The sequence below is a fragment of the Mustela putorius genome, unplaced genomic scaffold (assembly GCF_011764305.1).
Source record: "Mustela putorius furo isolate JIRA1106 unplaced genomic scaffold, ASM1176430v1.1 tig00003863_pilon_pilon_pilon, whole genome shotgun sequence".
NCBI lineage: Eukaryota > Metazoa > Chordata > Mammalia > Carnivora > Mustelidae > Mustela > Mustela putorius.
The window spans coordinates 19773715-19795578 of record NW_025422015.1 but is presented as its reverse complement, the minus strand read 5'-3'; the positions used below and the strand labels follow the sequence as shown (position 1 = coordinate 19795578).

Sequence of the window (21864 nt, the reverse complement as noted above, 5' to 3'; positions counted from 1 at the left end):
TCAGGAATGATACAGAAGAAAATGTTATCCCAGTAAACTGCTTTCACAAAACAATATATTCTCTTGGGCAATATGTATCTTTCGAGGTCTGGTTTACTCCAATCAATTGCTCTTAAATTATCCTCATGTGACAGATAATGGAAAACTAATCTTTCTGTTGAATACCAGACCTGCACATTCATAAAGGAAGTATGAGCCAAGCATACTTTCCACATTAGCAGAAACATCAGGTGGCCAGTATTATCCCCATCTTACTTCTAGTAGTTTTATGTAAAATGTACCATAGCCGTAAGATGCTCTGATGGTCAAAAGCAATCTGTTAACATTCATAAGGGCAAAGAAGGAAGGAATAAAAAAATAAAATACTTACTTGGTCCTAGACCAATTGAAAAAGCAGCAACATAAACAAGCAAGCTGGTTAAGGAAAGCCATTTCAAGAAAGCTGGGACGTCCGCAGGGTCTGTGACTGTCTGGTATTCAGCTTGGCTCAGTCCAGCACTTGGAAAGGTCGTCACCCCTCTCTTATCCACATCATTTTTCGTGGGCATTAGGGAGTTTCTGGTGTGGGCAGTCATCCCCTTAAAGAGTTCTCTAAGAGAGTCATCACGGGCTGACAGATTTCCTGGCCCATAAAACACAGACTCATCCAGGGACTTGTTGATAGGGCTATGGCTTCTACAGATACTGGTGAAGTTCATGGGGATGTTGAGATTCACGATGCCCATGGTCACCAGTGAAGCTACCATCACCGAGGAACCGATACAGAGGAAGGTTTTGCTCCCAATGTGGTCTACAAGGACAGTGGCAGGAATGGTGCTGATGACCTTGACGATTCCAACCCCCGTGGAGGCGAGACTGGCTGCCTCATTGCTTTGGAAACCAACAGACTTCAAAACAGTTGATGCATAGAATAGTATGTTTGGCTGACCAGTGACTTGCACAAAAAATACCAGTGTCAAGCCTATCATTATCCGGGTCCTCATGTTGTCCTTTGATCGAAACAGATCCCTAAATCTATACTGATACTCGTCTTTCAGGGAAGATTTTATTATAGTGAGTTCCTCCGTTGTATCCGAGACGCCTCTCAACTTTCTGAGAACCTTGCTAGCAGCTTCCTCGTGTCCTTTCATCACCAGAAACCGGGGACTTGGAGGAAGAAAATACATTGCAATTGCCTGCAAAACTCCCAAGGGAATAACAAGGCCAAACATGTATTTCCATCCATGGGTAACACTGGCAAACACGTAGTTTGAAATGTAGGCGAAAAGTATGCCAGTGACAATCATCAACTCATTCAGGGACACGAGAAAACCTCTTCTGTGTTGTGGAGCAATCTCTGCGATGTAAACACACGTGGCAATCGAAGAGAGTGAAATGGAAACCCCTATAGCAATGCGGCCTATTATGAGAACTGTGTAAGATAAACTCAGGATCAAGACTAGGCTTCCGAGGCCAAGGAGGCAGGATGACAAGATGATGGCAGCCTTTCTTCCAGACCTGTCAATCAGGACCCCTCCAGTGAGGGAAGCCAGAAGGGCCCCAATGAGGAGGGAGCTCACAACCATTTCCTGCTCATGGCAGGTTAGGTTTAATAAGGTTCTTATCTGAAGAAGGGCCCCAGAGATGAGCCCAAGTTCATAACCCACCAGGAGGCCACTGACAGCAGCTGTGGCGGATGACAGGAGAGTAAACATGCCGCAACCTACAGGCAGAGAGAAGAGACAGAGAGGTCAGTTCTGCACTGTTATTTTAAACACTTTATGTCTGAATGGAGACTTAACCTTATATAAGGAAGTTTCTCAGAGCACTGAGTAGAAACACACACATAAATATAATAATAAAAATAAGATAAACATATTAAAGTATATCAAAATAAATATATAATAATAAAATAATAAATATATAAGGAATGTATTAAAACATGTTATAATAAAATAATATATTAACAAAAATGATCAGATGTAAAAAGAAAAATCCTTTTCTTTCATTTTTGGGAGGAGAGGGGATACATTTAGGAAGTCACTTCCTTCTGTTCGTGTTGCTGATGCTGTTTTTAGTTACTAGTAGAGAGCTATGCAAGATAAGCAGATGACAAATATGAAGACTGAGCAAACAAGAACACCATTTATTTCCTGCTTTGGCGTTGGATCAGAAATTCAGACAGCCCAATTCCTCAGATCCTGCTGCAGGCTGTCCTCTAAAGGCAAACCTCTGAGGCAGAGTAGAGAGGGTAGGACCCTCAAGAAGTGCTACAGGTGTCCCCTGGTATAACCTGGGGAAAAATGAAGCACAGCCTCCAGGAAACCTGACCTCATATCTCCTTGGCCACATCCGGCCACAATTGGCTCTTGCTAAAACATATGAGGATATTGGTCGTGTGTGCGTGCATGTGTGCCTTAACAAAGTTAAAGTTGCACCAGAAAGAAGAAAGAAATGGATGCAAGGGAAGGAACTAATAGCACCCATTACTTGTTCCGAATAAGGAGGCAGGGGAATGGAACTTAGCGGGAAGAAGAACAAACGGGACTTCATATTGTTTTATAATTTAATGTTAAAAACTGAGGAAAAATAACAAAAGTTAAACAGTCATTAATTTTCAGAAAGAGGTATGTGGATGTCTGTTATATATTTGTAACTTGTCAAGAAAGAAACAAAATGAAACAAAAACTAACCAACGGAAGAGCATTGCTGCAACAGGAAACAATAGTTTGCAAGGTGTAACACAGGAAAGCATGTTTCTGGAACTGTTGGACAGCCAGTACATCATATGTGGGGCACAGCAGCTTGGAGAGGTAAATAGGATCCACTACATTTGGAGAGGTGCAGAGGGGATGCTTCAGACAGCGTTCTGCAAGTCACAGTGACAACTTTTTATGGTTTTCCAAGTATAAAGGGGTTGATGCACACTGAGCGGTATGGGGGCATTGACTTCAGAGTTCCTTGCTGCTGGCTGCAGACTAGTTCTTCCAGGAGCAAGACTGATAACAAAGAGTAGTATGTTGCCTTAGAGTTAACAAGAAATGATGGTAGCTTAGACTTGGATGTTCAGAGTAGACCTGGAGACAAGTAGACAGATTCAAGGGAATTGAATGACTATACTTGTTCATGAATTGGAGTTAGAATGTGAAGAGGTGGGTCAGAACCTAAAATGCCTCCATAGTTTGAGCTGTTGGCTGGGTGATTTTACAATGTTCAATACCCTGTGTACAGGCCTATATATTGTTCAGGGAAATATACTGACCAAAGGAAGACTGAGAAGACAACTGGTTATAAGTGGGGGTAAAAGAAGGAGTAGAAATCAGAAGATCTCTGTTTTAGATTTACTGAAATGTTTTAGTTGTTTTATCTATAAGACCTTCAGTTAAAAGTGTCAATTCAGTGTGCCTGGGTGGGTTAGTCAGTCAAGCAGCTGCCTTCGGCTTAGGTCATGATCCCAGAGTCCTGGGACTGAGTCCCATATCAGGCTCTCTGCTCACCGGAGAGCCTGCTTCTCCCTCTCCCTCTCCCTGCTTGTGTTCTCTATCTCTCTGTCAAATAAATAAATAAAATCTTTTAAAAAATGTCAATTCAGACATATACAGATTTGGAGTTTAAAAGTCAAGGCTGGTATGTATAGTATTTTTATATACCTAACAGTTCCCAATGCTAAAACTATGGACAATAGAAGGCCCTCAGTAAGTATTTCTTAATGGCTAATAACAGTATCATATTTCATTGATCTCCAGATACAGATTTTTTACATTTTGGGAACTCTGAAGTAGAGTTGTATCTTACCTTCAATGGCATCTTATAATTATAATTGCCAATCCTAAGTTTATCTTTTAAGGTCTTAACAACTGTGATGGCATCTTGGACATGAAGAAAACCGAGCAATGAATACTGATCATTTACCATGTATCTGGTCTCTCTACAGCTGGCAATTAAATTGACACTGCACCCAGTTTTATAATCTAATGTTAGTACAGCAAATGTGTGATGCACACTCTGTGATTTTAAAACACAGTTTTCTATTTAAAATTCTTTAAAAAAGAAAAATATAGATATATATATTTAAAAAATAAATAAAATAGAAGTCAAGGCTGGAGATATATATTTGGGATTCAGCAGCACGCATCTGGGATTTAAAATCATGGGAATGAATGAGATCACTTAGGGAGAATAAACAGAGGAGCAGGAGCAGGAGAAGCAGGACTAGGACTGGGACCTAGGGAATGCCAACATTTACAGGAGGAGAAAACAGCAAGGGAGATGGAGAAGAAAAGACCTGAGATGTGTATAGACTGGACTAGACATGTATGCGGGCACATTTTTATCATAGGCTGAGCAAGGGCCCTTTAACCCTGCCATTGTAGGGGGTTAGGAAAAAGAGCAGGTCAAATAAAGTTGGTCTGAATTTCCTCCCATAAGAAATATCCAACGCATTTTACATTTCCAGGATCCTGGGACATAGGTGACTTCAAAAAAATAATCTAAAAAAGATCGACTATTTAGAGGGAGGAACAAATAAAAATGCAAGAATCCACAATAACATAGAATTTAATTCATGAGCATAGTGAACACAAACCATTAAGTGAAAATTAAATCAGTGGTTTATCTAGTGAATTAGAAAACAAATATTTAGTACCAGTACACAGCAGACATTTTCCTAGGTATGGGAGGCATATCTGTAGCAACGAAAGAAACCAGATGTAGTTAATAGTTGCCCCCCAAGAAACTTAACATTCTGGTGATATCTCTATTATCTATCATTTATTATGCACTGCTTTAATCTTTACTTGTAAAATGACTTGAAAGCACTCTCTTATAGGTTCATTCATGTCCTAAATTTCCACATATTTTCCCCATTGTGGTCTTAATATCCTCATGTTTCACTATACACAAACACACATAGACACACACACCAAAATTAGTGTTAAAACAACATATTTCTCTACCACAAGGAGAATCAGGTCAAATTCTCACATTTGGATAAGAATATCCTATTACTTGGTATCTCTACTTGTCATTCATTTTATCTCTGTTTGCCATATTGATTAGCTTCTATGTGTTTGGGCAATTGGTCACCGATATTCAGATTAAAGAAATAAGTAACATTGGAGAATGAAACGCTTAAAAGGTAGTTTGAGGGAGGCAACCCAGGAGGGGATTTTGAGTGACACAGGGCAGCATGGGGATACGGAGTCCAGGACATGGCAGAACAGAGGCTGGAGCCGCTTGAATAGCAGAAGACTGTCCTTGCCACTCTGCTCTTCTCCTTCACCTTCCGAGTTTTCCCACTTTGCTGGGTGGGAAATAGGGTTTCCTACCAAAAGAAAGACCCATTGAGATACAAGAGTCCCTTCCTTTGATGCTCTATCATTCTCCTTCAGACAGAGTCTGAGGTAGTGAATTAAGGAGGAGTGGGTGTGAGGCGAGGGGCAAGTCACAAGCCTGCTTCTTGTATTGTGGGGGAAATGCTCCTGACAGGGGAGAGACCCTGCTTCTTTGTCCATTTTCGGGACTCAGGTTCATATGCCTTGTTCTTTCTGTCAGTGTTCACGGGACACTGCCGAATTGGGATGTGTGCCAAGGGTCTGGAACCCATCCTGGTTTGTCAATGTCCCTCTGGAGACCCAGCAGCTAAGAGTTTTAAAAATATAATAAATTATCATGCACAAGGATGAGAACCTTTCAAAATATGATAATAAAAATTCTTTTGAAATATGATAATAAAATTTTAAAAAAATATAATAAAGTTATTTCTATATGAATTACTAAAAATTATTTTTATAAAATTACAAGTTCTAAAATAATTTTACATAACACATCTATCGATCGATCGATCAATCTATCTAGGGAGTTGGCCTTTAAAAGCCTAAAAATGTACACTAAGACATTCTTTGGCCTTATTCCCACACAAGGGGCCTACCAACATGCGTTATATGCCACAGAATTAGGCTAAGGTCTTCACTGTCTGCATCTTATTTGAGGGGTTTGTCTTCCTTGTGATCTGCTTTAAGGGAAACCGACCAACACAACTTCCACTCATCTCGATACTGCTACTTAGTACTGCCGATGTTCCTGTACACGTTTCACGATGCCCATTTGGGATTTTGAATTCCAGCAGCTTGTAGAAGGTTAGTGCCTAATGCTCCTGGGATTGTGGCCCTGTGCCACTGTGGGACTTCCACCACAGGACAATTTCCTGGAGTTATTTGATCATATAAAGACAATGAAGAGAAACATAAAAAGTGGGCTTTTTTTCCCCTACCTACTTTTGGTTGATGATGATAAAAGCAAGGCATTATCCCATGGGCATCAGAAAGCAGAAATCTCTTTTCCAAGAGATCTGGGCATGAACAATGAAAGAACATGTGGCAGGAAGGTGGGCTTTATGTTTGTCTGAACACTGATGGGAGAGTTTAGGCAGCTCGCTGTGCCCAGAAAAAGCAGCCAGAGCTAAAGGAGAGGGCAGGACAAGGAATTCCAATGGATGCCTTTTCAAAGAACATCCAGCCATGAAGTCAAACACTTTGCACTTTACGTTCTTGGTGAAATTGAGCATCTCTCTCCGTTTTGTTCATGGTCTTGCTTCACAGGGGCCCTTCCTTCATTCATTTTCCCCAAAAGGGCCACAGAGACGTCTCTGCCTTTTTCAGACATCACAGAAACCACATGCAAGTGGCACCCGCCGTCCCTTGGCTCGTATCTCCCCCTGCGTCTGGCTGCTTTGCCGGAAGACCAGCAGTGTGCCTTCTGGTGTCATGAGGATTCTATAACAAGGTAAGAAGGTAAAACCGCTCACAGGAGAGGCACTCACAAGCAAGGTGCTTCACACGAATACCCGAGACCCACAAGGAAGACACAGAGGGCAGGAGCCTCTGCTGCCTTGGCGAGGTCACAAAGGCTGCATTGTCTGCTGTTCACGGTGACTCACAGGAAGCCACGTTCTAACTGGCTCGCGCACGAGACACTCAGTTTTCCATAATATTTGAGTTGCTGCCGGCTCTCTGCTTTCCTTTCTTCCCTGTACACCGACTATAGCCTATGCGCATAAAGGACACAGAGTGAACACCTGCCCGCTCACCAAGCCCTACCACACCCGGCAGAGCGTGCGCGCGCAAGTCCTTCTGGCAGGCAGCCAAGGGATTAGACCACTTGGCCCTGTGCCAAGGTCTCAGAAATGGAGAAGATCCCCTACTTCATGGCTTGCTCAAGAAAAACTTGCAGACGTGGTCTCCCCCTTTCTCAACTCCTTCTGAGTATCTTTCATCCCAATTCGTCTTTCAGGAGTCATCTCAAGTGCCATCTCTCCCAGTAAAGTCACCCAGCTCTGCCTTATTCTGCAGCCTCACCCTTAAGCCCTGGGTGGTCCTCCTGACCAGAGTGTGTTTCTAGGGCGCCTGTCATTCAAGGTGCTCATTTATTTATTCATTTGTCTTCTGTTCAACCGAAAGTCCTTAAAGCCAAGAATTCCGCTTTCTTTATCTCTGTATTCTCATCTCTGGTCTTTGGCACAAGGTAAATAAATACTCAGTGAATGTTCCTTGAGTGATTGCATAAATGAATGAATGATAACAGCACTCCAGAATAGGGATCCTTGGTCCTCTCCTCCCAAGTTCCTGTCAGTAGACTAAAAGATGAATGCGGAATATCCTGGAACAGTGAACATATACAACTCTGTATTTACACAAATACTTAGCGTCTGAGCAGCACAGCATTAGCATTTCTATAAAGCTTTCAGCACTGTTATTAGCATGTTAATACAGCACCGCGGTAGAGACCATAAATTGTTTCATTATCGCTCATATATTTCTGCTTTATGAAATAGCAGCCCTGTGCATGGCCTTGTTCTCTAGATGTTCAGACTGTATGCAGCAGGCCCATCCGGGACTCAGTTTTGCAGGCCCCACAGTGGTCTCCAGGCACGAGCTCTTCAGCCCAACCTCACCACTTGCTGTTTCTGGAAAATGCCATGCACATTCCCGGGCCTGTGCTTCTCTTGGAGCTGCTCCCCCTCATGGCATGTCTCTCCCCTAACTTCGGAGCTTAGGGAGATCTGAGTCATCTCTGAAGATACAGTCTGAAACTGCCCTTCTCTGCAAAACCTTTCCAGACGGCCTCTCTTTGGTTAGCATTGCTCTCTCTCCTCTCCCTTGCCTTTCCTCCTGTGGCCTCATAGTACCCTGCATTTTATTCAGTTATGCCAGTCACTTTAGATCCGGAGCGCCTTGAGAGTAGGAGTATCACCCTCAAGGGACCCACACAGGGCCTGACACGAGAGCTCGTTAGGCTTACTGGATGTCACATGGAGGAGCACTGGCTTGACCAGAGAGAGCTCCCGCAGACCCATGAGAGCAGAGCTGGTTCCAACAGCAGCCAAAAAGGTCCCAGATGCTGCCTCCCAGCCCCAGGCCATGTGTGGGCCCCCCTGTGGTGGCAAACACTGGGCTCTAGCCTTCTTCTAACCCCTCTCCCCCTCCTCGGCCCCCTAATCCTCTTTAGCATACAATGAAACTCAGCCCAGTGGAAAATTTGGCCTCCCTCTACACCTGCTAGGGTCTGACCTTTCTAAAACAGAAGGATAGGAACTTTGCTTTCTTTTTCATTTTTCAAATCTCAGGTTTGATTCAGTAGGACTTGTACGGACACACTTTCCGGAAACCAATCTTCTCTGACTTCTGTGGTCTGGGCAGGTGCACAGAGGGGACACTGCTTATGTGGGCTTCTTCGTCTGTCCCTGGCTCTTGCTCCCCTTATTTGTTTAGTGATAATTATGTAGGTGTTCATCGTATATATTCATCTCATTTCCGGTCTCCATCTTCTTGTGCTCTCTATGTACACTAGAGGAGTATCTCCCATTTATCCTCCGTGTCACAGATTCCAGATAATTCTACGCCTGCGGTTTTTCTCGTCCTCACGCTCGTTAAAGTTTCAGAAGGGTCTGTCTGCACCTCCAACCTCAGCGCCGTCATCACCTCAATTTATTCTCATTGTCAGACATTGTCCTAATCTCTTTTTTCAGAGTCCACTTTTACAAAATTACAGAGAACAGAAATCAGATGCTTTCCAAAACTTACGAATGGTCCCTTAAAAAAGAAATCTCAAAATGCATCCCTTCCTTGCCTTTGTGTTTAAAATGGACTTGCCAATGGCCAGATTTGCTGTCTTCTCTTTACCCAGCCCCCAGAGCAGTTATGATATTTTTGACTGTGAGAAACCAAAACCTAAAAAACAAGGATTAAAAACATTATGGCATTTACGGTTTAATTAGTGAGAATACCAAGTTGAGTTTGGTGTTTCCAAGGATTCACACTCTATCCATCCTTCTGTTCCTGCCTCCTCAGAGGATTGGCTTTTGTCCCCGATTTGCCACCCACCATATGTGCAAGGTGGCAGCTCCACGCATAAAAAGCCAAAGTCAAAGGCAGGTGACAATGGAAGAAGGCATGGGGCAAGGCCTTTTTGCTTTTATCAGGGAGGAAACTGTCTAGAAGTACCGCGGAAGTACCTGATGGATTTCAGGATATGCTACCCCTAAAACGTACCTTGGCTTATTGAGTATTTTAATCTGAAGGAGTTTGAGAAAATAGCAGAAGCAGGAGGATCCCTCTGACCTTCCCCCTGCCCTTCTCCCTGGAAGCAGGTCGCAAACCCTCACATGAGAGATGCCCTCCCTACACCCAGAGGAAAGGAGCAATCTTATCTCTGAAGACACAGAGAGACCGCGAAGGATCTGAACAAACAAGCCTTGCCAAGCGTCCCCTAGCTTCCTATGCTTAACCTCATACAGCTTGACCTGCCATGTTACTCCATGCCTGTCCACTCATCATCAGACCGAGTGTACACACACTTAGCCGTTTCTTACAGTTTTTATTTCCTAGTGGAGGTTCCCATGACGTGCAGAACCTACATTAAATACATTTGGATGCTTTTCTCTCTAATCTGTCTTTGGCAGCTTCATTTTCAGACCCAGCTGAAGACTCACCCAAATGTCTCATTGGCCAGAACCACTGGGTTCCATGGTCCATCTTGGCAAGAGAGAATGAGATGCAAGCGTTGGAATATTTTAGTTCCGCAGCTAGGAAAGGCCAAAAATGAGAAGGGAGTGAGAGTGAGTGGGTTTTTAGTGTCTGACGCACCTCATTCTAGCCACTACTTCCCTCTTAGCTAGGCCAGGAGGTGCAATGTTGATGAGGGAGCAGAAGGCCAGCTGAGGGCCAAGTGTGAGCTGACACCCCATGGCCCCAGATGGGATATGAGTGACATTCCTCAGACACTCCTGGCTGCCCTAAAACTAAGGGAAGGAAGGGGAAAACAAAAACAAAAACAAATGGTTAACTACTAAAGATCACAGTCCAAAAACGACAGAAGCCTCTATCAGTTTACAAAGTGTCTTAGTGATTTACAAGAAAACTGTATTCTTATCCATAACCTAACTTCCAGAAGGAAACTCCCAACTATCTTCAAGTTAATGCTTAACTTGACAATGGCAAGGCCTCCAGTGTCTCGTAGGTCATCTTCAGCATACAAAAGTTCATTAGAAAACTTCCCTTTTCTTTGCATCCCCAACTCCCAAGTATACAATCGGTCACCCCTCATGACCCAGATGCAGCAGCTCTTTCTGCCCCCGGCTCCTGTCCCCGTGCTTTAATAAAACCACCTTTTTGCACCAAAGATGTCTCAAGAACTCTTTCTTGGCTGTCAACTCTGGACCTCACCAACATTCAAAACTACATTGTAGCTGCTAGCCAAGTTTCTGATGTCTGTCAGTTATTCTTCTGGTGTGACTCCACTGGATTGAGAATGGAATTTTTTTTTGCTTCCACTTTTTGGGCCCCTGACTAGGAATAAGAGGTATCATTCCTGCTTGGTTTAAAGGGGCCCATAGTCCTTCGCTTGTCAAAACAAGTACCTGCCAAACTACAACTTCTGGAAGGCACCATTCCAGTGGCTCCTCCGGGCTTTGTCCCTTCTTAACACTGATTTCATGTCCCTGAATTCAATAAGCCACTGTCCTTCCTACCTGACCGGAGGTGCGGACATCTTGGAAACTGTAGTTCCTGAGAGAGAAAGAGAAGGAATGGTAACAAGATGGCTGGGAAGATCAGGCTGTGGAGCAAAACTTCGACCCTCTGCCAGGGCGGCTCCAGGGGTCTGTGGAAATGACTGCCCTTTAGCTGGTTCCTGAAAAGTCTTTCAATTAGGGATGCCCCGTGCGAGTTTGTGCAAAGCTAAAATTTCACTGCCTTTTATGAATTAAGTCCATGCCTGCATCTTATTTAGGGTTAAATCCTAACTCACTGATGACTATATCTGGCTTTCATGCTTTTGCGATTTTGCATCTCTTTCCATCTTTTCCATGTTTTTATGGATATTTTTAACAGACAGTTGGGGTGGGAGGATGAATGAGGAAAACAAACCAGCAGACAATCTTACCTAGAGACCTCTGAGGTTTCCTGGGCGGGGCTCTCAATGTGTGCAAGCTGGGGTGAGCTAGGGACCTTGGAGGATTAATAAAATATTTTAAAAGGGTCTTCATCCCATCAATGGTTAGTGGATGTTGGAAAGAAAATAGTAACACACGTACCTGAACTTTAAGATTTCAGATGTATGCAGACATGATGAAAAATTAAAAAAAAAAAAAAAAGGCAAAGGTCCCCTGATTTCACAGTAAGTTTCTGTCAGCCCATATTTTCAAATCAATAAATATAAAACTTCAAAGACTATGATGTGAGTATTTAAAGTTGTTGAAGGAGCTGTTAAAGGAATCTACGTACTTGAAAATGACAGCGAATAACCCTTAGTGCATTTAAAATGTTTAAATTAGGGAAATACAATGGGAAAAAACAAATAAGATTGTAAACCCTATGGATGCAAAACTCTGAGGAAGGGCACTTTATTTACCAAACATAAATACCTGGATGGCTCCCTTGGTGTTAAGGGAGAGGAGCATGGGACACATTGATGATACACAGGTGGACTATGGGAAGGGGAGAGAACAAAAAAAAGTCAAGAGGTTTCATATAATATAAAGGACAAATTCTGATGTGTGTGTGAGAGAGAGAGACAGACAGAAAGAAACAGAGAGAGCAAGAGAAAGAGAGTTCAAGAAAGAATGGAGAAGAATGTCCAGAAAGAGGAAAAATGGAAGAAAAAGAACGGACACATTGTCGGGTTTTGGGGACTGGGGGGCTGTAAAGCCACATAAGGAAACAACAGGGTCACAGCCATATGTGTTTTACATATGTCAGTTTACAAGAAATTTCCTACAGTGGATTTGACAGGAGAATTTTAATGTGCCCATCAAATATTTAATTGTCCTATAGCGATCCACAAAGAGCTCCTATGAATGGGATTTGAGAATGGGAAGGAAAAGGGGTGGTGATCGACACGTGGATCAGAGCAATGACATGAGGAAAGGACTCGCTGCACAAGGTGAAAGTTAACAATCAGTAGAGGCCGGAAGTTGGCACAAAAAGTGATCAGAAGGATCACAAGGCTCCTAAGGGAGACAGTGTGAGTTTGAGGATGGGCAGAGAAGGGTGGGGGGCAAGGAGGCATGTGGATCTAACCTTAGAGGGGCTGGAGCTCTGTCTGTTGAAATATTAAAAGAATGGTGACCCCAGGAAGCTGATTTCAACATGCAGGTGAGGCTCTCTGGGGGTGCCTAATGCTGTCCCCACTGTGATCACCTGCGGAGACTGGCTTGGTTTCTCTAAACTGATAGAGCCTCTTCCGAAGAATCCTTCCTCTCGTGGTGCTTAGCACGAAAGTTTCCTGATATGGTCCCTGCTTACATCTTCAGATTCCTCTGCCATACTCTGGCCCTTGGATGAACTCTGTGCTCTCGTCATACAGAAATATCCGTAGGTCCCTGAATGTGCCATTCTCTCTTCTGAGAACTGGCGCACAAGCTATTTTTTCTGCTTCTAATGCTCTCTGCAAATGCATTGACCTCAGTTATGCTTTCTTAACTCAGCTTCGCTTTCCTATCTCCCAGAATCCGTTAAAAGCTGGTAGAGCTGCCCACACCGCCCCCCACCTGGGTCCTAGCAGAGTATCATTCATCCGGCTACCTTCTCCATCGTGGGCTCCCCGATCTCTTTTCTCTCTCCACCAGTTGGTAATAAGCATCTACATCACATGATTGTCTCTTATTCACCACTGGACCTAGGGTCTAGCATCATATCTGAGTTTTAGTGGACTCAACATTGGCTAAGCAATCATCTTGTAATTACTTAGATTCTTATCTTTCTGATGAGGTGGAAAAATCTGTAACCATGGGTAAGGTTTTCTGTGGCCTTTTTCACTCTGAAGTATCCAGCTCACTTAGTCTTGCTGAAGGAAAATGTTCTTTAGTTTAGCTGAACAAACCCTTAATTCATTTACCCATGTAACGATGAAGGATGGACCACGGGCCGGCACTGTGTTGGGCACAGATGGTGAGAGGTTTATCTGGATAAATAGTGCGATTGGCATGGTGGTCACCGCGAGCACTGCGCTGAGAGATTTCCTACCTTATATCTGGATTTGATGGCTCAAGATGGTGCTTCCTTGTAACTACGTGCTTGTGACCCCTGACGGAAATACAGAGGAAAGATACTCCTTGTGAGTTGCCCAAGCTCACAGTACCTTCAATCAGAACTCTGATACCAGAATATATATATTCTGGTACCAGAATATATATTTTACCCAGAAACCCATAACCTTATAGCCAAAGACATATTGCAAGGAAAATTAGGGAAGTAGCTATAATAAAAAAGCAATAAAGTTCTGAAATGATTGTAACAGAGACCCCAAATCCCAGATCAGATCACAGAACAGAGCAGGAAGTAGAGACATCAGTGCTGGATGGTATTAATGGTCAGGCGGGCAAAACCCTGGACTGGATTTTAGGATACTGAGACTCTGGCACACGTTACCCATGCTTCCTGGAGAGCATCCCTTTCTTCCCCCTTGGAGGTGCCTGGGCCGAAGGGTGAAGGTACAGTCAGGAGTCAGAGTGCCTGACAAGTTACCAGCTAGTTTGTGACATGTCCGTTAACCTTTCTGTTCCTCTGTGTCCTCACTCCCAAGATGTAGATAACAACATTACCAACTTCATAAAGTTGTTACGAGAATCCATGAGAATGAAAACTGCGTTGGGCATGGTAATGTTTGCTGTTATTCTCTTAGCCTCAGTTTGCTTATCTGTGAACTGGGGATAATATCTCATTGAGGTTGTTGCAAAGATAAGAAGCGATAATAGTAATAGAAGCCTTTGACCCACAATAATCGTTCAATAAAGATTTGTTTAGCCTGAATCTGTGGGGTAAAATCGCCATAACATGGAAGTAAGACTTGGAAACAGTCTCCCTTACTGATAGTGCAGGAAGTAAAATGATACCTTGATCCCAGCATAACAGTTATGCCTTTCCATAAATTCTTGAATTCCTTCGTTTTTGGCAGTACCTACATAATTGGGCTTACCTCGTGAAAAATTCTTCCCATAATTTTGCCTTGGGGTTTCAACAATTTTGTTTCCCAGTGGAATTGAAATATTTCATTAGTTTGGGAATGCCCTCTCACCTTACAAATTGATCTTAATCACAACTTTTCTCTCCATTCGTTAAAGTCTTGCACATCTGAGGCTGAAATATCACTTCGGGCAGGTTTCTAAATTAGCACTGCACATTGCTACCAACTCCGACTTCCACAAAGTGTGGAAGCAGGTGCAGGCAGGAGCATAACATTTTGAAGCAAATAATATGGATGTAACCAACAGCCCCCAGACCCTCATTATGCCAGGCAGACCTGAGTCATGAGTGTTCCTGAGAAACAATTACTTCCAGGGGAAGCACCAGATAACAGCTTCAAGGTGAGTTACACTTGATTTACTCCAGGTAAAAAATACTGCTGGGGTGCCTGGATGGCTCAGTGGGTTAAAGCCTCTGCCTTCAGCTCAGGTCATAATCCCAGGGTCCTGGGATGGAGGCCCACATCGGGCTCTCTGCTCAGCGGGAAACCTGCTTCTCTTCCTCTCTCTCTCTGCCTGCCTCTCTGCCTACTTGTGATCTCTGTCTGTCAAATAAATAAATAAAATCTTTGAAAAAAAAAAATTCCTAAAAGTCAAACAAAGGATGGCGTTTTTCTCCCTTGTATTTTGGCAGAACAATATAATGTGAGAAATTGTTCAAAAAAGAATGAACGCTACTAAAACTAAAATTATGTGATCATTTATCTGAGTCTTATTATTACTTCTACTAAATTGTATAAAATATTAGTATATCACCAAGGCATAGCCATTTAGCAAATGCATAAATGACTGTTCTTGTGACAAAGGAGGTTAAAATGATACCAATGAGCCAGAACAAACCAAACATAAATTGAAAAGAACCCTATGAATTCATGATTTACTACAAAGATTATGTATTTGACTCCAAGGTTTCAGCTGGGAAATATCTGGGGTGATTTCAAGTTTTGCCTTTAACAGAGACTGGGTACTTTCTGAAGGAAGATGGATGAGAAAATATCTTTATTTGGAGTTTGGTCAAATAGCTCCTTGGGAAGAAGTCTATGTGGACTTTCCCCCTTCCTCCCCATCAAAATTCGGTGTCTTTTTACATGGCTTTCATCCCCTATTTTATTCAATAATTCATTTTCTTGGGGAAGACTGTGCATGAGAAGAAAAATGAACTAGGGAGCCCCAACTCTGGATCTTTAAGAATCGCATACAATCGGTGCTTTCCCACCCAATCTGAGTAAAGAGCCATTTCAATGCTTAGAGGCACAAGTCAACTGCACACTAATGGAGGGCCACTGGGAGCTCTTAGAACATTTCACACCCTTAGGCTAAGTATTACCTAGGTTCTTACTATTGTAAAAATGCTACCTACAAAACCATATTCAAGAACTATTTTTGAATGAAAAATAGAATCCCACATATCTACAGCAATTAAAAATAACATTTTAAAATTGGCCAAATCACCTTTGATTTCCACATGTCAGTTGAAGTTTCCTTAGGCAGCTCCAGGGTGGAGTCATTCTTTGTTGGGACTGGTTGTTCTTTTTGCTTGTTTAACCAGCTAATAGAAGATCCAGCCCACTAAAAAGTACCCCGTTGAAAATTCACAAACATCGTAAGTAAAGGGCTACCATTAGACCTGTTCCTGGGATCTCAGAGACCTTGGCTCCTGACAGCAGTCCTACCAGAAAGAAGGGTGATATTACAAATGTTTAACAGCTGGGAAAGGGGCACTGACCTATTGGAAGAGACATGAGCTGTAAAACCAGCTCGGGCACACTGGTGCCTACTGATTAATTTCAGTCCCACCAGGTCAGCCACGTTGCATAAAGGCTCTGTCGATGTCTGTCAGGCCTTGCCACCCGCCGATTCCCACCAATGCGTGTCTGCTGCGCAGTGGCCCCTGGGAGCTAGTCTGTGGCAAGTGGCAACCTCTCTGCCCTCTCTAGGTCAGACTGATCTCCAGAGGAAACAAGAGCCCTGCTGTGTGAGCGACACACCACCCAGTGTTTGTGGTGAAACACCGTGCCGCCATGTTTGTTTAGAGCCTTCTCTCTTTCTAGATCTTGGAGAAGCCCCCTGCTGGAGCCTCACAGTCACAAAAAGCCTCAAATTAAGACTTTTGATGTCATTTCCAAGTGATGTGTTATGCACAATCATAGAGAAAATTTGACTGAAGAGAAAAGAGAGGTGGTTATCTTTAAATCTGGTCTTATTTTCAGACAAAAGAGTCTACAGCACCTCATAGATTCACATGTCTATAAATCCTGGCCCTCCCTTGGCAATATCAAGCTTCATACAATGACTTTTTGTTGTTATCAGCCATTAATTTATTAAATACGTGTGTTTTTAAAACACAATAATTTTTGTCAGAGGTTTTGTCATTCTTTGATACATGGAAAGCCTGGAGGAATGGTAATGGCTAAGGCCCTGGGTCTTCCCAAAATGACTGGTTCATTGTTAGAACTGTTCCTCTCACAACCAAGGCTCTGTTATGAGGTCAAGCCGGTTGGTCTGACTTACTCTTCCCTGGGGATGAGCTTGCTTCTAAAAGTCTCCTCAGCTCTCTGAAAAGTAGACTTCCTATGGGGCTGCCTAAAGAAGCCTGAGAAAACTAGGCCTGACTGAATTCAAGGAGGCCTGGTTTAGGTTAACCATGGGACTCCAAGACTCAGTGGGAGCGTAGTAAGAATGCCCTGACCTCTTTAAGCATGGCCTGCATGAGCAGAGAGGTGATGGACTTGTGGTTTGCTAATGTGGTCCCACCCAGGAGTCTGCTCGGGGATACAAGGGGTGAGAAGGGAGCAGGAAGCCCCCGGCCTCAAGTTTTTCCTTTCTCTACCTCCCCTCTTATCTCCAGAGAAGCGACATGATGACTTCTCTTACATATCGATCACCTATTCAGCTTCTCCTTTATCAAAAGGAGTTTCACAGATTTAAACGAGTCTGAGAAAAATGCCTTCGAACACTCATCTGATTAGCCCAAGTATGCATTTCTTATGTCTCAGGCTGTGGCATTTTGGATTGAGAAGGGTCTTAAGAGGATGGAGCCCAGCCCTTTCCGCTGGGTCAGTGAGTCCAGTTCTAGTGACCTGAATTCCAGTGCATTCGATAGCTGGATCTAATGTGCTGAGAACCTGCATTCATACAATGAATATTGTTCTTGGTTTCGGAACATTGGGGCAGTTGCTGCTGGGGTACAGGGGGCCTTAAGGAAACCATCCCCTCAGCCAGTCATTCGAAACATGAAATTAGAAGAGCCTGGGAGACCCATCTCCTGAGATGGAAGAGCAGGCATCTGGCCTACCACACTCAGTTGTGCACCAGCACTGAGTGAACTCAAGCCAACTGCGCATCTTCGCTCTCTTGTGTGAGATGTTCTGGTACTGCACTTTTCCAATAACATGTATATTAGGGTCGGCACCAGGATTGAGCTCAACCCTTCCTATGAGGTCAATTATAACATGTCTGTAGATTATAAACTAAAAAATTTACTGAAGATATATGCACTTTGTGTCATAATTTCTTGGAATAAAGCATTCTCATCAGCTGAAGGAGGGATGGCCAAACAAGATCTGCCAACACTCTTCATTGGGCAGAAAAGCATTTGGATGTGCAATCATGGAGTTTGGGAATTTTTTGTTTGTTTGTTTTTCGGTCTCTCGAATGACTTAATTATCTTCCCCTGGGTTGTATGACTAGTTCCTCCTTGTGCTTTAATTTTCCCATCTAGGAATATACAAAAACTTCAATCGTCAAAGGTAGGATTAGAATGATTATTATTGAGCATATTTAAATACTCTGAATTTCCTGGATGAAACTATGAAAGTTTGAAATATAAAGACGTCAAAAGAGGTATCTGGCAAGCATTATTGTATGACGCCTCAACATCTTCATAAAACAGACTAAAGTATCATCCCAAACCACACAGCGAGCCTGTACTATGAATTCGGTAGACATATAATTGCCTTTGGGGACCAAGAGATGTGTCAGACAACTTGGGAAAATAGACAAGTGACACTAAAATATATGTATTCATCTAAATGTAAACTATAGCACAAATCAGTTGTATTTATTTAAGATTTAGTTGAAACATTTCAGCTTCCTTTTCTATATAACAGAGATTCATTTAGAATTAAATTTAAAAAATAACTTACGGTACTTACCCACTTATCATTTCTTTAGAACACAAACAGTTGTACTTTAAATTCATTTTGTGAATATATTCAATCTTTCCAAACACACATACTTGTGACCTTATTTCAGGATACTTGTGCACTTGCACAATTTAACCTATTAGGAGTACACCATGCTTTCAAAGCTGTATCAAAATTAAATAGTACATTTTTTTAATTGTTGCTGCCGAGGCCCCCTCAGGACAAAGTTTCTTTTCTTCTTTGTGACATTATCACGACTATTTAGTGAACTCTTTTGTTGATTTGGCCACCTCAGCAAACACTGCAGCTCAATCTTTCAGGAACTCAGAGAGAACATTGCGATTCTTTCCCTGAACCCTCAAATACAAGCTTCCCTGGGCTGCTCTGAGACTAATGAGCCAGAGAACACATGTGGAGGAAGGGGCAGCTCTGCTTCAGAGAGGGACTCAGCCATCCTGAAGGACGACCCCAGACCTTCATTCTTGACCAGAAGTGGGAAAGCAGGAGAAAAGCCGAGCAGGGAGCAGGGAAGGGAAGGCCGATAGCTTCTCATTGCCGAGGACCCAATCCACGCCTCCAACAGAGGGGTCGTGGATTCAAATCCAAGGTCAGACAAACCCAGGGTGCAAACATAACTTTATAGATCCACTGCAAGGTGAAAGGTAGGTGCCTTTTGTATGGTTTAGTGTTCTGGATTATTCATGAAATTCCAATCTCTGGCCTGGGAACCTATGGAATGGTGAAGGGGAGAAGAGCTGAGGAAAACCTTAGAGAGAGAATTATTTGTGTTTGTTTCTATTCCTATCATGATTGGTTTCTATTCCTTTGGGAACCAACTGGAAGAGTAGGAAAGGACAGCCAAGAGCTTGCAGCGTGTTTGTGGGATTTGTCAACATGGAGGTGAAGAACAGCATTCCGCAGAGCCAAGATCACTGAAATGAATTAAAACTTTTTCAGATTTCACCTCAGAAAGGAAAGAGTATTAAAGGCACCTCAGTTTGAAAGGCCTGTTGGAAAGAGAGCAGGAGCAAATCAAGCAGCGGTTTCAGGCTTGAATTCATGACAAAGTCTTCTTCACAAATGGAGGCTGGGAGCGTAAAAAAGAAAGTTGTGTTCATTAATTACGTAACTAATACTTATGTGAAGCCTCCTGAAAACACTGATGTAAAACACGGGGTTTCTAAATGTCCACTTGTTACAGATTGCCCATTTGGGCCAATAAATGAAAAAGTGTGTGCGTGTGTGTGTGTGTTTACACACGGGACTCTCTGGTGGGTCAGTTTTCCCAAAATGTAAGCGTTCTCCACTCCGCCAATACAACCGATGGACCCATCCCGCCAGGAGTGGGACCTGGATCTTCACACTTCAGCTCCTTGTCATTCCTGCTCCCACCGGATCCTGTCCCCTTCTCTCCACGCACCTCGCCGGCTCACGTGTGCGTGCACGCACACACACACACACACACACACACACACGAGCGAGAGCCGAGTACCGCCGCCGGCCTGTGCCTCGCTTTACCTCTGGCCCAGGGAGGATGCCGGCTGCCGCTGGCTGCGCCGCTGCCCTCGGTCTCGGCTGCTGTCCTCCCGGGGCTCAGCAGCCCGGGGCCCTCGCTGTTTTCAACAGGTACCATGGTCGCGAAGAAGTTACAGGCGCCCCCGCGGCCCAGAGCCACCCGGGCTGTCGGCTCTGACGGCAGTGGTCACTTTCCCCATGGTCGCCTGCTAAAGAAGGGTGAAAAAAAAAAAAAAAAAAAAAAGAAACACCAGTGTGATTTGTAACCAACTTTGTTTCTATTTCCGAAGGCTTTGCCCTTTTCGGTGACACGGGCTGTTGCTATTTCAGGCAGCCTATCACAGGCAGTGGGAGGGCCGGGCTCCGAGGATTGTTTTCGCCTTCAGATGCCCGGCTGGAGGCAAGGGGTTAAAAGGCTTGGGGAAGGCGCTCAGACCCAGTGTTTGGCCAAGAGCTTGGGGTGGGGGGTTGGGGTGGCGGAGGACACTCTTGTGTAACTACACCTTTGAAAAGAGGCAAAGAAGAGAAATATGCAGCTTGAAAGGGAATCAGGAGAGTGACGGGCCCAGAACGCTCACAGATGGTATCAGTTACTCCTGCAGGGAGGGGAACAATTTATGCAAAGCCATACCAGGACGAAAAGTGTGTCAGTTTTTCAGCACGACTGTTATTCCAAAAGTCGTGACACTTGCCTTTAAACAAAGCATAAGCCATCTTTCCTGTGTCAGCCTGATTTTGTTTTAGGTGGATGAGGTCTGTCCTCTCTCTCTCTCTCTCTCTTTCTTCCTCCCTCTCTCTCTGCAAGGCCTGGCGGACCAATCCAGGCCAGAAACCAAGCATGCACAGCCCCAGACTGATGAGATTCTTTGGCTTTTTACAGCAAAGCAATCCAGTATATCTGTGCATCGTTGTCTTTGAGAGAGGAACCAACCCTCAATCTACTGTCAGGGTGTACAGATAGCCTGATTGCCTTTGGGAGGAGGCTACTTCCAACTCAGAGAGAACAGACTAATGACCCCAGTATGTGGGCGTGAGGGGCCCTAGATATTCACAAATCAGGGAGTGAGAAGTAGAATTTTTTTCCCCTGATTTGTGAATATATTTATACCAAAGCTCTTTGAGATTTGTGACATTTTACCTCTAGTTATATAGTTAACAAATCATGTTTAGTGAAAAACCTTAGAGAAGAAATTGAAATTATTTTAGAAAATCACTAAGAGTGAAAACTAAAATTTACGGTGTACTTATTATGTGCCAGAAATTGTGCTGAGGGCATTAACTCAGATGATTTTTTTAAAAAAAGATGATTCTTCTGCATTAAAAACAAAAACAAACAAACAAAAACACATTTGTGAGCAGGTCCCCATAATACAGAAGAGACCATGGAGGCTGAGCAGCTTGCCTAAGTGTCATAGCTTGGCAGTTAGTGGAGGGGATGAGAGTGTAAAGATAAGGCAGTCTAATGCCATAGCTCTCCTACAGCCTAACTTCCCAGCCTTGTTCTTCTTTGATTTTCTTGACTTTGTTCCCTTTCAGCCCTTCTTGATTTTAAGAGGATGCCATGAAACATGCCCTTCTGTCCTAGTCATTTCCCTGGACAGAGAGGCAGATTTGTGCTGTAGGCAGAAGCTGAACCATTCAGGACCTATTTTGACTTCTTGGCTGGATCAAAACACAGCTCTAAATGAACGTATCATTTGTACATTT

The 21864-nt window shown here is 43.4% G+C and overlaps 1 protein-coding gene across 7 annotated transcripts in view; it reads right to left on the bottom strand.

Annotated features, from left to right (window-relative positions):
• Nucleotides 1–20422, bottom strand: part of SLC2A12 (solute carrier family 2 member 12) — a 52393-nt gene extending 31971 nt beyond the window's left edge. For 2 of the 7 annotated variants that reach the window (XM_004740234.3, XM_004740233.3), the window contains exons 1-2: nucleotides 20161–20422; nucleotides 371–1702 (exon numbers count right to left, since the gene is read on the bottom strand). In XM_004740234.3, the coding sequence (XP_004740291.1) occupies nucleotides 371–1702; nucleotides 20161–20275 (1447 nt within the window). In that variant the 5' untranslated portion in view covers nucleotides 20276–20422. Of the gene's footprint in view, nucleotides 1–370; nucleotides 1703–6784; nucleotides 6869–20160 lie in introns of those variants that run through there. The other 5 variants (XM_004740230.3, XM_004740232.3, XM_004740231.3 and 2 more) reach the window with 4 other exon arrangements.
• Between the last annotated feature and the right edge of the window lie 1442 nt (nucleotides 20423–21864).